The sequence below is a fragment of the Pyrus communis genome, chromosome 13, assembly GCF_041283825.1.
Source record: "Pyrus communis isolate YQ-2024b chromosome 13, ASM4128382v1, whole genome shotgun sequence".
NCBI classification, from domain to species: domain Eukaryota; kingdom Viridiplantae; phylum Streptophyta; class Magnoliopsida; order Rosales; family Rosaceae; genus Pyrus; species Pyrus communis.
In genome coordinates, this window is record NC_142577.1 from 19,224,502 (window position 1) to 19,245,039 (window position 20,538).

The window sequence follows — 20,538 nt, forward strand, 5'->3', positions numbered from 1 at the left end:
CTGTCCGTCTCCATATTTAAATGGTTGAAATGAATCTTCTTAAAAGTTCTTGTTTTTTTCCCATGCACTATCTACTAACAAAAAAACTTAAAAATCATTGCAACCAAACGACAAACTACAAAAAAAAATATCCGAAAAAAATTAACTTGAACGAAAAAAGAAATTCCAACGCGGTCTCTTTTATACGATGCCTATGCAAAATACCAAGTCTCACCACATAAAGCAACTATTTATTTGCCAAACTATGGGACTTTCATAAAGCAAGCTGATAAAAGTGGACGATACATCGAATCTTTCTCTAATCAACCAAACTAGTTATTACAAAATATTGTCTGTGTTGATCACGGTCTAGCCATCAAGCAAAGCCAGCCGTCAGTGAGAAAACAGCAAACGCCACCCGTCCATATCAAAACTGGAAAACACGTGGACAAATCTCAACGGTGGTTTCCACTACACGATCGAATTCGTATCTCGTACTACTTCCATGCCCTCTCCCTCTTTATAAACACGCTTTCGCTACTGCAAAACTCATTTATCATTACCACCAAGCGTCTCTCTTCTTGTTGGTTTGAGAAATTGTGAGGTACTAGAATCAAGTATTCTTCAATATTGGTCATGGCCGGCGGAGGGTTCTCAGCGGGTCCTGGCGGGGGTGAGTTCGAGGCAAAGATCACGCCCATCGTCATCATCTCGTGTATAATGGCTGCTACTGGTGGACTCATGTTTGGTTACGATGTTGGCGTTTCAGGTAATCGTCTCTCATAGACGTACAATATTTGAGCTTCGTACTGTTAGAGCCTTAGATATCTTGTTGGTTCAGCTACTCCGGTAGATGAACATTGTGGGCATTGTTTGGTTAGGGTTCTGGAAAACCTGTCAGATGCTTCAATGAAAGATTCTATGTTTCCGTTAAATCTTGATCATTTGACCACGATCTAGCGGTTAAAACTCAAGAGTACAAGATACTTTGGAGCCTGCTAGAAAACCCTTCAATCAATTTCAATGTTGATATTCTACTTTATTTATTTATTTGTTCCAAATACTAGATTAAATTTATTTAATTATCCACGTTAATTTGTTCTTTCTTTTAGTAAGTAAATGTCCTACCCTAGTTCCCTAAATTTTATTGTATTGAAGCCAAAATAGAAATTAAAATTAAATGTTGATCTTAATTTAAATTGATGCAGGTGGTGTTACATCTATGTCCCCATTCTTGAAAAAGTTCTTCCCGGTTGTATACAGAAGGACACAGGAACAGGGGATCAACAGCAATTACTGCAAATACGACAACCAGGGGCTGCAGTTATTCACGTCGTCGCTGTACCTGGCCGGCTTAACCGCCACATTCGCCGCTTCCTACACCACCAGGAAGTTCGGGCGGAGGCCGTCTATGCTGATTGCTGGGATTTTCTTCATTTTCGGCACAATTCTCAATGCTGCAGCTCAAGACCTCGCCATGCTCATCATTGGCAGGATCTCACTTGGTTGTGGAGTTGGGTTCGCCAATCAGGTCAGTTCAATTTTAATTTCTTCGTTTTTATTTCATGTTCTTTTACATAATTACTTATTAGTTGTTACAACACAAGCTAGGCCAGTTTAATTAGGGTAGTGTGCATGCGTTACATACCTTAAATTAGACTATTATAGAAGAGTGAATGTTGAAAATGTAAGATTATATGTTGTTTTTTCGTTCAAGCGATTGTTTACACTAAATTTATTATGGGAGCTTTAATAAAACATTCTCAGTACTGTTCATTTTTAATAAAAAATCATATTTTACATTTTCTTGATATTATTTACTACACCTTTATTTGTCATTTTTCATTAAAACTAAAGTTTTTTTTTAACTTTTTGTTAGTTTTCCTATTTATCTAATCTACTTAGAGGGAAAAAAAAAATAGAGCAACATAATCATATATCTAATATAGTTAATTCCAAATCTGCACAATCCACGATTATGCTTCTAAATGTTTCCCAATATGCCAAAAATACAATTTCAATTTTTGAAGGATTTATAATTTCTGAGCGATATAGAGCGTGGTGTAAGCTAAAAACGGGTTCTTTAGCATTGTCTCTTGCAATACCGACATCGAATCGTATTTGGGTCCATCCCAATTACTATCATAACCTAATTCACTTTATTTTGAAGTATGATCATAACAATTTTGTTGGTGTACTGACTAGTGACTTGGACACCTCATCTTGTTAAATTAAGAATCACAACCGATGACTTGTTCAATTCTTTTTTTTTTTTTTTAATCAAAATTTATCTCATCAAAATATTATTTTGTTGCCTTATAAGAAATATCATCCACCAACGTCCTGCGGGGCACTTTTGGTCCCTAAACGCTTTTGATTGGAAGAGACGTTATGCCATGATCAAATTAGATCCATGAGTTCTTGTTCTTCTTTTCTTCTTTTCTTTTTTTCTTTTTTTTTAATAAAATGAAAATATTTTTAAAACAAATAATAATACTTTTTGGATACAAATTATTAAAAATTGTATTTATTTTGTGCATCTAAATAGCTTGAAGCTTCTTTTTATTTGTTTTAAGTCATTTTCTCGTGGAGTCACAATCATGCAGAGTTTTTTTGTCCAACTCTTTTGTGCTTTAAGGCCCTGTTTGGCACATCGGATAAAGGATCGGATAGGATTAGTTATACGGACCCGGGTGTTTGGCGTTCACTCGTACTAAATAAGCACCGGATTAATTTAACCGGTCGGATAGGATAATACGGTATACACCCGCTTAATAAAACCAACCAAAACGTCCGGATTATTTAGTCGGGGAAGAAGAATATGGGAGAGAAAGGGAGGGAGTTTGGGGGGTGTGGCGGAGAGAGCTGGGGAACAATTATTTGGGATTCTTCTATCGTCGGGGAAGAAGAAGGGAGAGAGAGGGAGGGTGTTTGGGGGGTGCGGAGAGACCTGGGAACAAAAAAATGATTTCATTTAAAATTTTTTTTTTTTTTAAAGTTTGATGCCTCCTATCTAGTATAATATCAAACACAGTATAAATAATACGATCGCTAGTCCGATACTGCACCAAACACCCGACTAATTTAGTCAGTACTATCCGGTGGCTATTTATCCTATCCGACAGAAATAGTCAGTACAGTCCGAGCTGCCAAACGAGGCCTAAATATATTATCGTGTTTTGACGTTTCTACTGTCTACGTAATATGTGGTGTGGTGAGACCTCTTAGTGGAGTTATCCAAAGTGGCCTCCTTCACCCCCAATATCTTTGCATCTTCTTTTAGTTCGCTTTTTGAATCGTTTGCTTTCCAAAAAGTCGTGAATCTTTTCTAGTTGTTGGTTGGTGAAATAACGTGAAGCCGTGGAACTCCAATGTTTTTCTAAACTTGTCCATGATTATTATGTGGTGTGCACGTCCGAATTGTTTATCTTATCCTTTTTGTAGTTACTAGGACCTTAATTTCAACCGGTTGAGTAAAAAGGTTGGTCCAAAAGGATTTTAAAAAGATACCCTTTTGAGGCACAAGACATGTGATCATAAAGTTCATGTTTAAACTTGATTTAAGATTTTACTAAAATTATAGTAACATTTATTTTCACTTATAAGTTTGAGGTTTTAAATTTAAATGTATAAGATAATGAGTTTGATTAAAACTTAATACTAATAATATGTTTCGTGACTTTACCCAAATCCTCAGCCACAATGTTGTTGTATATATATCTTAAAACTTGATTTAAGATTCTAATACTTTGTGATGATTATATACTACATATTATTTCTTTCCTACTCTGTGCAAAAACACTCAACCATCCCTCTAGTTTGTTTCAACTCTTATGTCAAGACGACTAAATAACTTTACCATTGATTGACAAAGTAGAGAAAAACTATGTTCGCACATGGTCTAATTGCAAATAATTTTTTATCTAGGGGTGTGCTATCCACACACCCCTTTTTACTTCTCACACACCCCTTGTTAATTTATATCCGTTGATCTTCTTCAATTCATCTAATCTAATAGTTGAAAACTACAAAAGGTGTGGGAAAAGTAAAAAAGGGTGTGTGGATATCACACCCCTTTATCTAAATAAACTATTGAAAATATACATCTGTTTTTCTTGTTCGACAATCTCTAAATTAACCTTGATGTTACTTTCAGGCTGTACCATTGTTTCTTTCGGAGATTGCACCGACGAGAATCCGCGGAGGGCTAAACATACTGTTCCAGCTTAATGTCACACTTGGCATTCTATTTGCAAACCTCGTTAATTATGGCACCAACAAGTAAGTCAGCTGCTCCCAATTTGTTCGTGTTTTTTTATCCAACCAAAACATTATACGTGCCCTTAAGTTACAATGTATGCATGATGTTTATGGTTCTGTCGCATTTTTAGGGTTAGTATGAATTCTGTTCTGTGGCATATTTCCAAATCAAGTTGGACTGTTTGACAATTTCGTATTCAGTTTTGAGTACTCAATGTCAACAATTTGGGGCACCATTTGTGACTGATATATATGTGGACTGGTAAAACATGCATTTGAATAGACGTGTAGGATATTCTTATAAGATCTTGATCTCCTTTTTTATTCATATTCACATAGCTCAGTTTCAAACTTATAATTAATGTCTCTTGAGTCGACTTAGGAACATCCATTAGGTAGAAATCAAAAGGTAATTAAGTTCACAAGATATAGGGTAATGATTTTCACATATTTATTTTTTCTATATACACTCATGTTTAAAATTAAATTTGAATTAAATATGTTAGAAGAGAATCATGAAACAAAAATAAAGACGAGAGTGCCAAACGAGAAAATGAGGATAGAAATTATTTCATAATAAATGCATGTTTATTTCACAACACATGAATTCCACCAATCTCTTCTTCTTCTTTTTTTTTTTTTTTTGGGTTACAAATTCATATCAATCTCATAGGATGCACATTGATGTTAAAAGAATCTAATAATGTTGGCTAGAAGTGTCTAGTTGATGGTTTGCTTTGTCTAAACAATTTTCAAGGAAAGAAAAAAGTCATATGTTTTGCGTTAGAGCATCTCCAATGGAAATGTTTAAATGTCCAAATCAGTAATAACGGTAACAAAAGACAGCATTAATGTTTTCCAACCAAGAAGCCAAATCTGATGTGGTATGACATGGAATGACATCTCTATCCCTTGCTGCCAAATTATTTGACAACACCTTCTGATTTTTTTAATTAATTATTAAATGTTTTTTATATAATTTTTTATTGGTTTAAAGTATTATCATTTTGTTTCTTTTCATTCCCAATGCAAGGAAAATACATATGAATTTTTATTTTATATTTAAAATTTGACATATTGGTTTTAGAGTAAAACTTTAAAAGATACCAAAGTGCCACATAAGCCTTCAAATTTAAATTTTAAGATTAAAATTTGACATCTCCTTTGGAGATGGTCTTAGCCTCTTAACACTTTTCTGGCTGTTTTGCTGACCGTTGATGAATAATTGCCTTGAATAACAGGATCACAGGAGGATGGGGTTGGAGGGTGTCATTGGGGCTGGCTGGTTTTCCGGCCGGTCTCCTAACCTTGGGAGCTCTCTTGGTGGTCGAAACTCCTAACAGTCTCGTAGAGCGTGGTCTCTTAGAAGAAGGAAAATCTGTACTTAAGAGGATCCGCGGCACTGAAAATGTTGAACCTGAGTTCTTGGAACTTGTCGAAGCTAGTCGCATAGCTAAAGAAGTGAAGCACCCCTTCAGAAATCTCTTAAAGCGCAGGAATCGTCCCCAACTAATCATTGCAGTAGCGTTACAGGTTAATAATTAACAGCATGCATTTTCGTATTACACCAAAATAGAAATACAATTAGTACACATATGCTGATTATTTATTTGTATTTTTCTGCAGATCTTTCAACAATTTACTGGGATCAATGCCATAATGTTTTACGCGCCAGTCCTGTTCAACACATTAGGGTTTGGAAACGATGCTGCCCTCTACTCAGCAGTTATCACAGGAGCCGTCAATGTTCTCTCCACCACTGTATCCATCTACTCAGTTGACAAAGCAGGCCGCCGCTTGCTCTTACTGCAAGCCGGTGTTCAAATGTTCATCTCTCAAGTGGCAATAGCCATAATACTAGGGATCAAGGTTAAGGACCACTCCGATGACCTCCACAAAGGCTTCGCAATCTTCGTGGTGGTTCTGATTTGCACTTATGTTGCTGCGTTCGCTTGGTCTTGGGGGCCTCTAGCTTGGTTGATACCTAGTGAGACATTCCCACTAGAGACCCGCTCAGCCGGGCAAAGTGTGACTGTCTGCATCAACTTGCTCTTCACTTTCGTTATAGCGCAGGCCTTCCTCTCGATGCTTTGCCACTTCAAGTATGGAATCTTCCTCTTCTTCTCCGGGTGGGTTTTGGTCATGTCGTTCTTCGTGTTGTTCCTGCTCCCGGAGACGAAGAACATCCCCATTGAAGAGATGACAGAGAGGGTGTGGAAGCAGCATTGGTTGTGGAAGAGGTTTATGGACGACGATGACTACCACATTGAAGGAAATCATGGAGATGGCTTAAAAAAAAATGGGCATGCTAATGGATTTGATGGTGTTTCTCAGTTGTAAATTTGGGGAAGTTTCAGGGTTTTTATCCGCGCAAATAGTAAATACATATGGATATCTGAGCATTTTAATAGATCTTTCCAATGCCATAAATTAACCTCTCTGGTTCATTGGAAATTAAGGACGTGTATTGCGAAACTTATTTGGGCAGTATACAAGATTAATTTACTTGAAACTTGCAAATCCACATTCCGATTTGTTTTAGTTCTTCGATTTTCTTTCAAGGTGACTGTTATAAGTTTGCTTGAGAACTATTCATCCAAGACACTTTTTCTGTCTACTTCCCATTGCCCAAAGGGGTTTCGAGGAAACACCTCCAGCCCATCTTGAGTGCTTGTGAAGCCATCTCTCTTATTATAAGTATTATGTTTGTTTATTGTCATTATTTGAAGGGTATTTGTAAGAACAAGTTTATAAGTTTCCATTCAAGAAAAATAGGTTCATCCAATTGAATCACAATTTATACAAGACTATAAATAAACAAACACAAGAACGAAGAATCTTTAAAACTTACCTGCAGAATTCGATCCTGATGATGAACCATTGCATCTTTTTGTGTTCAAAACCTTCTCCTCTTTTACAAAATACAATAGCACTTCCAATCAATAGGTCTTGGAACAATATAATGAGCAGTCATTTGCAAGAGCAGTGGCTTGAACTATATATAGTATTCCTCCAACTATTCCCTATCAGAATCAGCCTAGGATTCAAACTATACAAACCATAAAGAACTATGAGTCTAATTATAGTTCCAACATTAAATTATAATCCCAAAAGAATTGAACTATACTCAATTATGTTATCCCAAACAATTAGGATAACTAATAGCTTTTAACCAAGACTTTTCCATATCAATCTCAAACACTATGACCAGTTCTATTATATGTTTCATACTCATAATCTTATATTCTCCCACTTGAGTATGAAACACAAATAACCAGCCTTTAAGATTTATAAAAGTGATCACCAAGTCTCAATTAAACAAAACTCACATTCACATACTTCATAGCCATCCATTTCAAAATAAGGGACTCAAGAATTTGATATGTACATTGCAAAAATAGTTCATCAATCACTATATATCTGATATGCATTCAGCACTTTTGTGAACAAAAAACACATAATCATGGAGTGTATTACTCCCACTCACATAAACTAGTTGTTAACTCAATAACGTTAAGACCTCAATTAATAACCATTCTTATGAACCAAGACAATACACTAATAGATTTAACAAGTATGCTTCAATTAAACCACAAAAATCGATTCATTAGCAAACTTCACTATTATTGAACAAAACTTGTTTCCTGGAGCAATTGATCACATAGCTGGAAAAATTAAACATTATTGAAAACCAAAATAAGCTAGTAAAACTAGCTAAACAAATACTACCAACTTTAACAAGAATAAAATAAACTACCTAATTGTGAAGACATGTTGCCTTAATGCCCCTGCTTACTGATGAAACATCACAACAGTCTTCCAATTTTGAAGTAATTCACTCCCTCTTGTCAAAAGATTCTAAAACCCCCTAATGCGTAACATGTTCTTTGAATAAATTATTGTTTGGACCCAAAATTACACCATCGGCCCGTGCAATCGAGGCCGTTTAGTAAGCATGATTCTAGACCGTCGGATAAGAAAGTTAAGATAATTTTGTTTTGAGATAATGTTATGGTTTTTAATCATAATAATTATCTTTTAATAAGTTATCTCAAATTTTCTTATACAAAATAAATGGGATAAAAATCATAGTCCCAATGTAGAAGCAAGTAGAATAGTCCAATTTAATTTGGATTTGTTAGCAGTGTACCATGTGGATTAGAGCAACTCGGCTTGGGATCTTATCACATGGCATAGCATGGATCTGCAAATTTTGGATAATGGTGAATAGAAAGCCTAAGTAGGTTAGGTTGATTGACAAGTAGTCAGAAATGAATTTTAAATGGTTTGAAATTCATTAAATGGGATCAGGATGTATGGATGAGTGATAGAATTATGACAAGAAAAGAAAGCCTAGCTAGGCTAGGTTTTTAATTACGATGGGATAAGTCAAGATGGGCTTTTATCTTGTTTGGAAAGCCAACCATTTGGATGAAAGGTTTCAGACTTTAGAGGAACATGGAAATAGTGACGTGATGCAGCAGGAGGTTTACCATGCATGAAGAGATAAAAGATTATGATGGTGGGACCGAATATCCTTGGCAGGATGCTAAGAGTTTTAGTCAGATGACAACACTTGCAAGACTTGGAGATAAAATCACAGTATATCAGGTTGCTGCAAATGAACACGTGGCTTCAGTTTGCGTGAGATGGTATGACTGAAGCATGGGCTTTGGCCTGCATAACGTAAATTGCTTTATGAGTTTGAAAACGATTGGATTCTGTAACAGGTATCCAACAAGTGTCAGCCGCCAAAGCCAGTATAGCAGTACTATAAATAAAAGGCAACGTGCATCATCCAAGGGGTCTCCAATTGAACACACAATTGCCTTGCGCAAAACCTCTCAAACAGCTTGAGATTTTATTTTCTTTTTCTCGCCAACAGCACTGTGAAGGCAACCGACGAACATCTTCAGTTTGGATAAACAGCACTGTGAAGGCAACCGACGAACATCTTCAGTTTGGATAAACAGCACTGTTGCCGTAGAATCAGCCGTTCCCGAAACACCTTCAGTTTGGATAAACAGCACTGCGTCGAGGCCGATTGGTTATCTATCCAAGTCTCGGTCGAGAAGGATTTTCAAATCCTTATTGGCAAAGGTCATCTCATTAGGCTTCTCGGCGAAGTAAGGTGTTACCAGGTTACTACATTCGGCACCCGGAGAGCCGAATCTGATATTGAACTTCATAGAACTAGCAGCCTTGTCTTCAGGCTCAAGAATCCAAAGGCCGAGATTTGTTCCTTCCTTGGCCACAGTCGCAAGATAAAGAAGTCAGCAACGCGCTCAACGCAACATCAACAAATTTTACTCATCGACCGAGCTCGGCCGACGAGTTGGCACGCCCCGCATTCAACCGAATGACGTAGTTAGCTTATTAGTTACTCGGCCTGCGCGCCACGTAGGCTTTGTAATTTTTGGGGTCAACAATTATTTGGCAAGGCTTTAGTAAAAGGATCTGCAATCATTGCACCAGTAGATATATACTGAATATCAATCTCCCCTTTCTTGACCATTTCTTTAACTTTGAGGAACTTCACATCCATTAACCTTGAAGCTGAAGTCCTCTTGTTATTCTTTGAGAAAAATACAACAGCATTATTGTCATAGAACATCTTTATAGGCATTTTAACTGAATCTACAAGCCTCATATCATCAACCAAATTTCTGAGCCAAATAGCTTGCTTCATTCCCTCAAAACGTGCTACAAATTCAGCTTCCATAGCTAAAGTTGACATTATAGTCTGCTTAGCACTCTTCCATGACACAGCACCTCCACTTAGCTTAAAAATATTTCCACTAGTTGACTTGCTTTCATCCGCATCCCCAGCAAGATCCGAGTCAGTGAATCCAATCAACTCCAATGAATCAATATGCCCATAAACTAGCATAAACCCTTTAGGCCTCTACAAATATCTCAACACTTTCTTGGCTGCCACCCAATGAACCTCTCCAGGATTTGATTGAAATCTTCCCAAAAGTCCAACAATGAAAGCTAAGTCAGGTCTTGTGCATATATTAGCATATATAAGACTACCAACTAATGAAGCATATGGTTTCATCTTCATTAACTTAGTCTCAAGTTCGTTCTTGGGACATTGATCTTGAGAGAACTTATCACCTTGTTTACTAGAACATCAGCCTTGTTACAACTATCCATGTTGAACCTGTTAAGTAATTTTTCTATGTAGCCCTTCTAAGATAAACCAAGAAGCTTTTGTCTTCTATCTCTCATAATCTCAATTTCCAAAACATAATGAGCTACTCCAAGGTCCTTCATTTCAAAGTTTGTACTCAGCATGCTTTTAGTGTCTTTCAATAGTTGCACATCCGAGCTTGCAAGCAAGATGTCATCAACATATAAGACAAGAAAAATGAACTTGGATCCCTTGGACTTAAGATAGATACAATCATTGATCTTATTTTCAATAAACCCTTGTGAAGTGATCACTTAATCAAATTTTAGAAACCATTGTCTTAAAGCCTATTTCAAACCATAGATCAATTTGTTCAACTTGCAGACCATATCTTCTTTCCCCCTTTCAACAAATCCAGGAGGTTAAGACATAAAAATCTCCTCATCGAGCTTACCATTCAAGAATGCAGTTTTTAGATCCATCTGGTGCAATTCCAAGTCAAAAGGAGTTGTCAATGCGATAATAACTCTCACGAAATATTTGGAAAAGACAGAAGAGAAAGTGTCATTGTAATCGACACCTTCTCTTTGTGTAAATCCCTTTGCAACTAATCGAGCTTGAATCTATCAATTCTACCATTAGCATCTCTCTTGGTCTTAAACACCCATTTGCATCCAATTGGCTTAATGTTAGTTCATGGCTTCACTAGAGACTAGACACTGTTTTTAGACATTGAATCAAGTTCTTCTGTCATTGCTTGCTGTCATAGAACTACTTGAGGACTCTTCATAGCTTGTTGATAAGTCAGAAGGTCATCAATATTACCAAATTCTGTCTCTTAGAGATACATATAATCTTCTAAGATTACAGGTTTCTTCACTCTGATAGATTTCACTAAATATAGTTAATCAATCGAATTCTCTATAACTTGGTCATTGAGATTTTGATCATGTTGAGGAAGAATTCCCACTTGATCCCCAACATTTATATTTTCAATATTTATATTTTCAAGCTTTGCCATGTCTTCATCAAAGTCTACATTTGATGATTGAGACCTTTAGAACACATGCACTTGATTGTAGTTTAGTTGTGAAGAACAATTGTCTGACTATTCTATTTCTTCAAAATTGAATTTGTCTTAAGTGAAGTCTGACACATCTTCATCCTCCAGAAAAATAGCAGTGTGAGTTTCTTTCCTTGTGTGTGCTTGTGGGCAATAGAATTTGAAACCCTTGGATTTCTCTTAGTAACCAATAAGGAAGCATAAAGTGGTTCTTGAGTCTAACTTCTTCTTACTTGGATTGTAAAATCTTGCCTCTGCCTTGCAACCCCAGACATGAAAATGATTGAACCTTGGTCTTCTTCCATTCCATAGTTCAAAAGGTGTCTTTGGAATGGATTTAAATGGTACTCGATTGATGGTGTAACCTGCAGTTTTTAGGGTCTCTCCCCAAAGAAAACCTGGAAGCTTGGACCTTGAAATCATACTTCTCACCATTTCCATAAGGGTTCTATTTCTCCTCTCTATTATTTTGTTGTGGGGTGCCAAAAGTGGTGTATTTTGCCACAATCCCTTGACTTTCAAGAAAATGAGCAAATGGACCCTTTTGCTACCCAGCCTCTATGTGCCTACCAAAATATTCCCCTCCCCTACCTGATCTAATAATTTTAAATCTCATGATTTAACTGTTTTCAACTTCACTTTTAAAGACTTTGAAACATTCAAAAACTGATGATTTCTCACTAATAAGGTAAATGTAACTGAATCTTGAGAAGTAATCTATAAAGTTCACAAAATAGGTATTCCCACAAATGTATGTGTGTATGATTTCGAGTAAGCCATGACTTCTTTTAGCAATTAGTTTTCTGACATTAGTCATCTTGCCTTTCATGCAATCAACACATTCAGTAGTAGTTTTAATGTCAATTGTAGGGATCAAGTTTAATTCAGATAACTCGAAAACTCTTTCTTTGCAAATATTTCTTAATCTATTGTGCCAAAGCATGAAAGTTTGATCAATACCATGCATCAATTTAGTTGCAATATTTAAAACATGTAGGTTTTCAAAATCTATAATGCATTGTAATTTCCAAAGATGATCATGTGAAAATGCTTTTCCCTGCAATGTATCCTTTCTAAAAATTCATCATCTCCTATAAAAACATAGCCTTGTTTAACCAGCTTTGATGCAAAAATCAAATTCCTCCTCATTTTAGGCACATATAACACATCATTCAATTGCATTGTAAAACCTATGTCTATATTCAATTTGATGATACCTATTCACTCCATGGACACCTTAGTTCCCTCCCCCACAAAAACATTAAAACTATTTGTTTTCTTTTGCTCTTTAAAACCATGCAGAGAATTAGTGATATGCATAGATGCATTTGTATCAAACCACCAAGAATTTGTGGGAATATCTATAAGATTTGACTCCTTATAGACATAAACATCAGTTCTACCTTTAGATCTCAGCTAATCTTTGAATATTTCACAGTCATTTCTATAATGACCTTTAGTTTTGCAATGATGGCATCTAACTTTTTCAATGTTTTTAGTTTTCACCTTAAATTTGTTAGATTTAGAGGAATTGAAACTTTTGGCAAGCAAAACAGACTTATCATAAGTTAGAGATTTAGAAGGTTTACCAAAATTTGCCTCATTCTTCCCTTTGGCAACTTGCACAAAATTGACAGTCTCAGATTCTTTGCCTTTCTCTTGCTTTTGTCTGTTCTCTTCTTGCACACATTGAGCAATAAGTTCATCCACAGTCCAAATCTAATCTTAAGTATTGTAGGACACCTTAAGTTAACTGAATTTGGGTGGCAATGCTTGTAATATCATGAAAACAAGTTGTTTCTCTCCAATATTGATATCCATGGAAGTAAGTTTCTCAGGAGCATCTATCATCCTCACAATGTGATCTCTTATCAAGCCTCCACCTTCAAATTTGTAAGAAGTGAGGAGAAACATATGTGAGCCATGTCAACCTTCTCCGATTATTTAAATTTGTTCTCAATGGCTTGGAGATAATCCTTATCAAGGACTGATTTCTTGATTCCACCATGTATAGTGTTCGTCATGCCACTCTCTAATATGGATAGAGCTACCATATTGGCCTTGGTCTATCTTTCAAACTCAGTTTTCTTGGCCTTAGTGCTTTTGTCAGTCAAGGCCGTTGGTTGTGAATTATCAATAGCGATGTCATACTCATTCAATGTCAAAAGCAATCAATCTCTTTTTTCCATTTTTTGTAAATGCTTCCACCAGTGAGTATTGGCACTGCTGCTAAATAAAGTGACTTTAGTGAAACTGCAAAAGAAATCAATGAAATCAACACTATGAATCTTTAAAGATTCTTGATTTCCATCTTTTTCACTACAAAGATTAGTCAATTGGATCAACTTATTCATACATATGATCTTGTTTTAAAGACATATATAGAGTAAACAACACAATAATATCCATAAAACTTATGCAAAATTGATTAACACAGATTGTAGAACGCACACATATAGATATATATACTCAAAACAATAAGGCAATCTTTAGAACATGTTTCAAGTCTTTTATGTCAGATATGTCAACGAAAACATTCTAATAAAGATAATCTATGTAATCAATTGGTTTGAATGCACATCATATTAATCAACTTAACAGCCTTCATGTTGAATAAAGAACTAATCCTGACACCAATTTTATATTAATTCAGTCTAAATGTTAAACAAAATTCAGGAAATTGTAATGGGATTTCAAAATACATACCTTTTCATGAATGGTTTCAGAATCGTATCAATCTTGACTCAAATTTAGATTTAGATGAGTGATAAATAGAAGATAAGATTCTTCGAAGGACAGTGACGGAGAGCCCTTTCTTTTCGAAGAACACCATCAAAGGTAAAAACCCAGATCACCCAGCGATCAAAATTTTAGTTATTAAAATATTATCTAAAAACAACACCGTTTCGCGATTTTCTTTTTCAACGGCTCTATTATAAACAAAATGACATTGTTTTTTAGTTTGTATATTTCTAAGAGCCCCAAAGTTCAGTTCAAAACCTAGGCAATGTAGTTTTATGCAATCTTTCTTAATCATGAGTTGAATTCAACGGTTGAAACCTTATGGCTCAAATACCACATGTAAGAACAAGTTTATAAGTTTCTGTTCAAGAAAAATAGGTTCATCCAAGATTGTAGATAAACAAACACAAGAATGTAGAACCTTTAAAACTTACCTGCATAATTCGATCCTGATGATGAAGCCATTGCATCTTCTTGTGTTCAAAACCTTCTCCTCTTTTACAAAATACAATAGCCCTTCCAATCAATAAGTCTTGGAACAAAATAATGAGCAGTCCTTTGCAAGAGCAGTGGCTTGAACTATATATAGTATTCCTTTGACTATTCCCTATTAGAATCAGCCTAGGATTCAAACTATACAAACCATAAAGAACTATGAGTCTAATTATAGTTCCAGAACTAAATTATAATCCCAAAAAAATTGAACTATACTCAATTATGTTATCCCAAAACAACTAGGATAACTAATAGCTTTTAACCAAGACTTTTCCATATCAATCTCAAACACTATGACCGGTTCTATCATATGTTTCATACTTATAATCTTACAGTATTGAGATGGGCTCGACTTGTTTGCAAAGGGGTCTCAAGCAAAGGGAACAAGGTAAAAAGTTTGAATGCAATTAAAACTATATGGTTAGTTAATTAAGTCATTTCTCACATAAAAAGGGGAAAACTCAAAGTTTTGTGTTAGAGTAAAATTGGCAATTCCGAACAAAACATCGACTCTGTAATATCTTGGACTAGCGCATGTTTTTTGTTGTAATTATTTTTGTCTCAATTAGTCCCAAGGCCAGATAAAGGAGGAGGGGACGACGTCAGGTAGTGAACAGCTGGTACTCAGTTTTCACGTCGAATCCCTATGATAATGAAACCTAAACAATAATTGTGTTACAGCTAGGTCGTTACCTGAAAGTGACGCGTTGTGTGGCCCGGGCATAGTGATAAGTGAGTAAGCATCATTATATCTCCATCGGTGCCTAGATGCAGAGTTAAACAGGTAAGGTTGCTGTAAAAATTTCTTTTTGAAGGACTTCACTTAAAGTTGTTTGGAAGTATCTGCTGACATCAACTTTACCTAGGATACGTAAAAGAAGACAATAACTACAGAGATTCCCCTTGTGATCATGTTCTCAGGGAGAGAAACAAGGAGGGGGGAAGCCATTTTGGATTTTGTAATGGCATACGCTATATTTCTAGCCAATGCCATTTTGGATTTTTTTTAGGATAGAACGGTGATCGTATAACTTGTAAGGATTCCAAAGTTATACCGGGAGAGAGAATGGCTAACCAATATCGCCCCTTGGTGATGAATGTACATATCCAAAGAGATGGAAGAAAAAACAAGACCTTAAAATGTCCAAGAACTAGATGATGGAATCTAAAAGGACAAAAACAAGTCAAGAGAAAGTACTTGTGCCAATATGTTGAGAATATAGAGAGAAACTCTAATCAAATGTGGGATTTCATGACTAGTTGTATCCGAAAAGTTGCAAAAAGGGTATTATGAGGATCCAAGGGTTTTGCTCCACATCAAAAGAAATCTTGGCGGTGGAAGGAGGAGGTATGGGAAAAGGTTAAGGCTAAGAATGAACATTGTAAAGCTTTATGCAAGGATAGAACTGATGAAAACTAAGAGGTATAAAGTAGCAAAGAAGGAGGCAAAGAAACCCATGAGAGAAACAAAGCTAGCAGCTATTGACGATATGTATAAGCGATTAGATACCAAAGAAAGAGAATTTGATATCTATAAACTGGCTAGATCAAGGGAAATGAAGACAAGAAACTTGAACAAAGTAAGGTGCATCGATGATGAGAATGGAAATGTTCTAACTACGGAAAATGTTGTTAAAGACGGATGGAAAGCTTATTTTCATAATCTTTTCAATGAAGGACATGAAAGAAGTAGTTCTTTGGGTAAGTTGAGTAACTTAGAAGAGTGTAGAAATTACTCCTTCTACCGTTGAATCGGGAAAGAGGAAGTGATTGTAACTTTGAACAAGATGAAGCATTCAAAAGTAGTGTGGAAGGTCTTGGAGAAGACAGGTATACCATGGCTCACAAACATTTTCAATAAATTTTGAAAACAAAGAAGGTGCCAATAAGTGGCAAAAAAGTAATTTGGGGCCTATCTACATGAATAACACCGAGATGCAAAATTGCATGAACTATATGAGTATTAATATAATAAGTCGTATAATGAAGATTTGGGAGAGAGTAATTGAGCATAGATAGAGGCAAAAGACACAAATATCAGACAATCAATTCGGTTTCATGCTTGGGCTGTGGACTATGGAAACAATTCATCTATTACGTAGATTGATGGAATGGTATAGAGATGTGCAAAAGGATTTGCATGTGATCTTTATAGATCTGAAAAAAAACGTATAAGGTCTCGAGAGAAATTCTTTGAAGGATTCTAGAGAAGAAAGGCATACAAGTAGCATATATCCAAGCAATAAAGGATATTTATGACGGATAAAAACTGCAGTAAGAACTCACGAAGGACAAACTGAAAGTTTTCCTATGACCATAGGGTTATACCAAGGCTCAGCTTTAAGTCCTTACCTTTTTGCATTAGTAATAGATGAGTTAACGAGAAATATTATGCTTTTCGCAAATTATAAATTGTTGATAGATGAAATGCAGGAGGGAGTAAATGTGAAACTTAACCTTTAGCAGAAAGTGTTGAAATCTCAAAATCTTCACCTAAGTAGGTCTAAGACGAAGTACATACAGTGTGAGTTCAATAGGAATGAGGGTCCAAATAAGATAAGGGTGAGGATTAAAAATCAGGAAGTACAAGATAGGGAGTGCTTTCGTTATCTTCGATCTTTTACAAAAGACTGGATAATTGGATGGAGATCTTAACCATAAAATACCAGCTAGATAGATGAAGTGGAAGAGTGCATCAGGTTTGTTGTGCGATTGATGTATGCCACTAAAGCTCAAGGAAACATTATATAGGACGGCAATAAGGCCAACAATGCTTTATGGCACAAAATGTACGTAGGACGAAAATAAGGCTAGCAATGTTTTATGGCACAAAATGTTGGGTGGTCAAGCATCAGCATGTGTAAAAAATGAGTCTAACAGAGATGAAAATGCTTCATTAGATGTGTGGGCACACGGGAAGGACAAGATTAAGGACGAGGATATCCGAGGTAAAGTACGAGTGGCTGCAATTGAAGATAAGATGAGAGAAAATCAATTAAGGGGGTTTGGACATGTGAACCAAAGTCCTATAGATGTTTCAGTTACAAAATGCAATTAAGTGATAGAGGCTCAAGTAAAAAAGGGCAAAGAAAGACCTAGGAATGCTTGGAAATAGACATTAAGAAAAGACATGCAGTATTTGGAGAACTAACAGAAGCTTTAGTGCAAAATCAAGCGCAATGGCATTCTAGGATTCAAACTGTCAACCCGACTTAATGGGATAAGCCTTTGTTATTGTTGTTGCTGCACTTGGTCACAAGAATGTCAAGCGTTTTAGAGACATTCATTTAAGTAAGTTCATCATGCATATGCACTCGTATGGATAATTTGAGGCATGTCAAATTATCTGTTTTGAGTAATATCAGAGTTTGGTTTGAATCAGTTATGGTCTTAACTTTTTAAATAAACCATATTGTTTTTATTATGGATAATGCTAGGGAGACCAAATTTAAGTCAAATTTACAAACCAAATGAAGTATAACCAATAGAAAATAAATACGTTAATCAACATTAAGTAATAATTTAATCATCAACCACCACATCATTTGATTTACAAATTTGTTTAAAAATTTGATCACCTTTTCATTACTTTTTGGGATTATTGTTGTCGTGGGCTGCTGTGCTTATTAAGATTAAATTTTCTTTTACATGATAATTCATTCTCACGCATTATAACTTCTTTGATGTGCATTTAAGGCCTCATTTGGCAACTCGGACTGTACTAACTATTTTTGTCAGATAGGATAAATAATCACCAGATAGTACTGACTAAATTAGTCAGGCGTTTGATGCAGTATCGGATTAATGACTGTATTATTCATATTGTGTTTGGTACTGAACCGGATAGAAAAGGGAAGGAAAAAAATTTGACAAATCTTTGTTTCTTTGTTTGTTGAGATCCGAAACGGAGCGTCGAAGAGTCTGCGTTGGAGGAAGCATAGAGAGATGCAACGGATGAGAAGAGGGAGGGAGATCCTACAGTAGCCAGAAGACGATACAGGATAGAACCGAAGAGTCTGCAGTGGAGGAAGTAGAGAAAGATGCAGCGGGGGAGAAGAGGATGGGAGATCCTACGGTAGCCAAAAGAAGATGCAGGGAGAGAAGAGTCTTGTTCTAGGTGGTTGGATGGAACCTGCTGGTGGTGGTGGTTCATGGTGGCTGACGGAGGAATTGGGTTTTGGGATTTGTGGGATTCTTCGGTTTCTTGGAAGCTGCTTAGAATTTTGGAGAGTTTTGATTGGGAAAATGGAGGGAGTCTGGTTGGTTTTTGTAAGCAGAGAGAGCGGCTGGGAAGAAGAAGAGAGTGAGGGAAACAAAGGGGAAGAATGGAGGGAGGGACGGAGCGCCGATTAAATTGTCCCGTGCTTTTGGAGAGCATAAGGAAGCGGGTATTCACGGGATAAAATAGGTGGGTCGGATTATTTAATCCAGTGACTATTTAATACAAACGGACATCAAACACCATACTCCTTATTATGAGTACTAACCAGTGCTTTATACGGTGTTCCAAACAAGGCCTAAAACGCATTATAACTTCTTTGTTGTGCATTTAAAACGTGATAATTCATTCTCACGCATTATAACTTCTTTGCTTTTACATGATAATTCATTCTCACACATTATAACCACGTTTTAAATGCATGTCAAATGGTTTTTTTGTTCTTAACCCGTCTCATGCATCACTTCACTTGCTGATTAAGTTTGATAAAGATCAAGAAGAGAGTCATGTTTCTTTTGAGATAGGAGTCTTAGTGAAGCCTATATATAGATGCATTAGATTAAGGTTTTTGGCTCTTGCCGCTTATGCACGAATGAGGTTTTAGTGAGGGATGATGTTAGAGAGACATTTTGTAGTCCATACTGTAGATTATATTTGTCAATCATATAATGTGACGGTTGGTAGTTGAATTTTTTCTTTAAATCATTAAAAATGAAATGCAACTATCAACATTATTTGATTTACAAATTTGATTTAAAAATATGACTTCTTTGTTATTTTTCTTTACTGAGAGACGGACGCTTTAAATTACACATGCATCGAGAGAAGCATAGAGGGAAAGATTGCACGGCTGCCGCTGTGAGTACTTCATAGATAGTGTAGTCATTTCGTGGTGCATGAATATATATGTATTTCATATTTGGTGTGAGAAAAACAGAGAGGCACAGAGAGCAATACAGTTTGATCTTACTTCAGTGTGCTAGAGTGAGAAAAACAGTTTTCAGCCGTGGAGTTTTAAAAGGCAAAATTCAATTTTTTTCTTCACTGGTTTTTATTTTGTTTAATATCAAAATTGATTATGAAAATGTGCTTGTGATTTTTATTATTGCTAGATTTTTAAAGATTATTTAATCATAAATATATTCTGCATAATCGCATTAGTATCTTGTAAAGTTCAAGAATAAGATGATTGACCGCCTCGTTAGTGTCGTGCTACTTCTACTCGAAGGCTAAAGAGAGATAGAGTAACAAAGCGCGGAGACAAAATTGCCTACTAGTATATGTATGTTTTGTTTATGAGTTTTGTAAGTCCTTCTATTCTCATTTCTCTGAGTGTGTTTGTTCTGGCTTGGGAGCCCGATGGTGAGTTTTGCCTCATTAAATCCTATATCGGTTTGCACATTTTTGTTTTTATTTATTATTCTTATATGTGTGTGATGTGGATGTGGAATTAATATTAGAGCTAAAATTGACATTGAGTTTTTAAGTTGGAACCAATTCACCCTCGCTATAGGTTAAACTAGTACCCATCCTAGAACTTTCACCTTGTTTTGTATAAAGGATTGGATTTGAATGCATAAAATACTAGTTTAGGTATGTTTCAACGAAGAAATGAAAAGTTTGTGATCAACTTGAAGGTAGGTG

At 35.9% G+C, this 20,538-nt stretch overlaps 1 protein-coding gene across 1 annotated transcript; it reads left to right on the top strand.

Annotated features, from left to right (window-relative positions):
• The first annotated feature begins 246 nt into the window (after window positions 1-246).
• On the top strand, window positions 247-6,751 carry LOC137738064 (sugar transport protein 13-like). Its single transcript, XM_068477666.2, has 5 exons — window positions 247-748; window positions 1,188-1,510; window positions 4,136-4,260; window positions 5,481-5,772; window positions 5,866-6,751. Exons 1-5 carry the CDS (start codon window positions 616-618, stop codon window positions 6,577-6,579), a joined length of 1,587 nt encoding a protein of 528 aa, XP_068333767.2. The 5' UTR covers window positions 247-615; the 3' UTR covers window positions 6,580-6,751.
• Window positions 6,752-20,538: the final 13,787 nt, after the last annotated feature.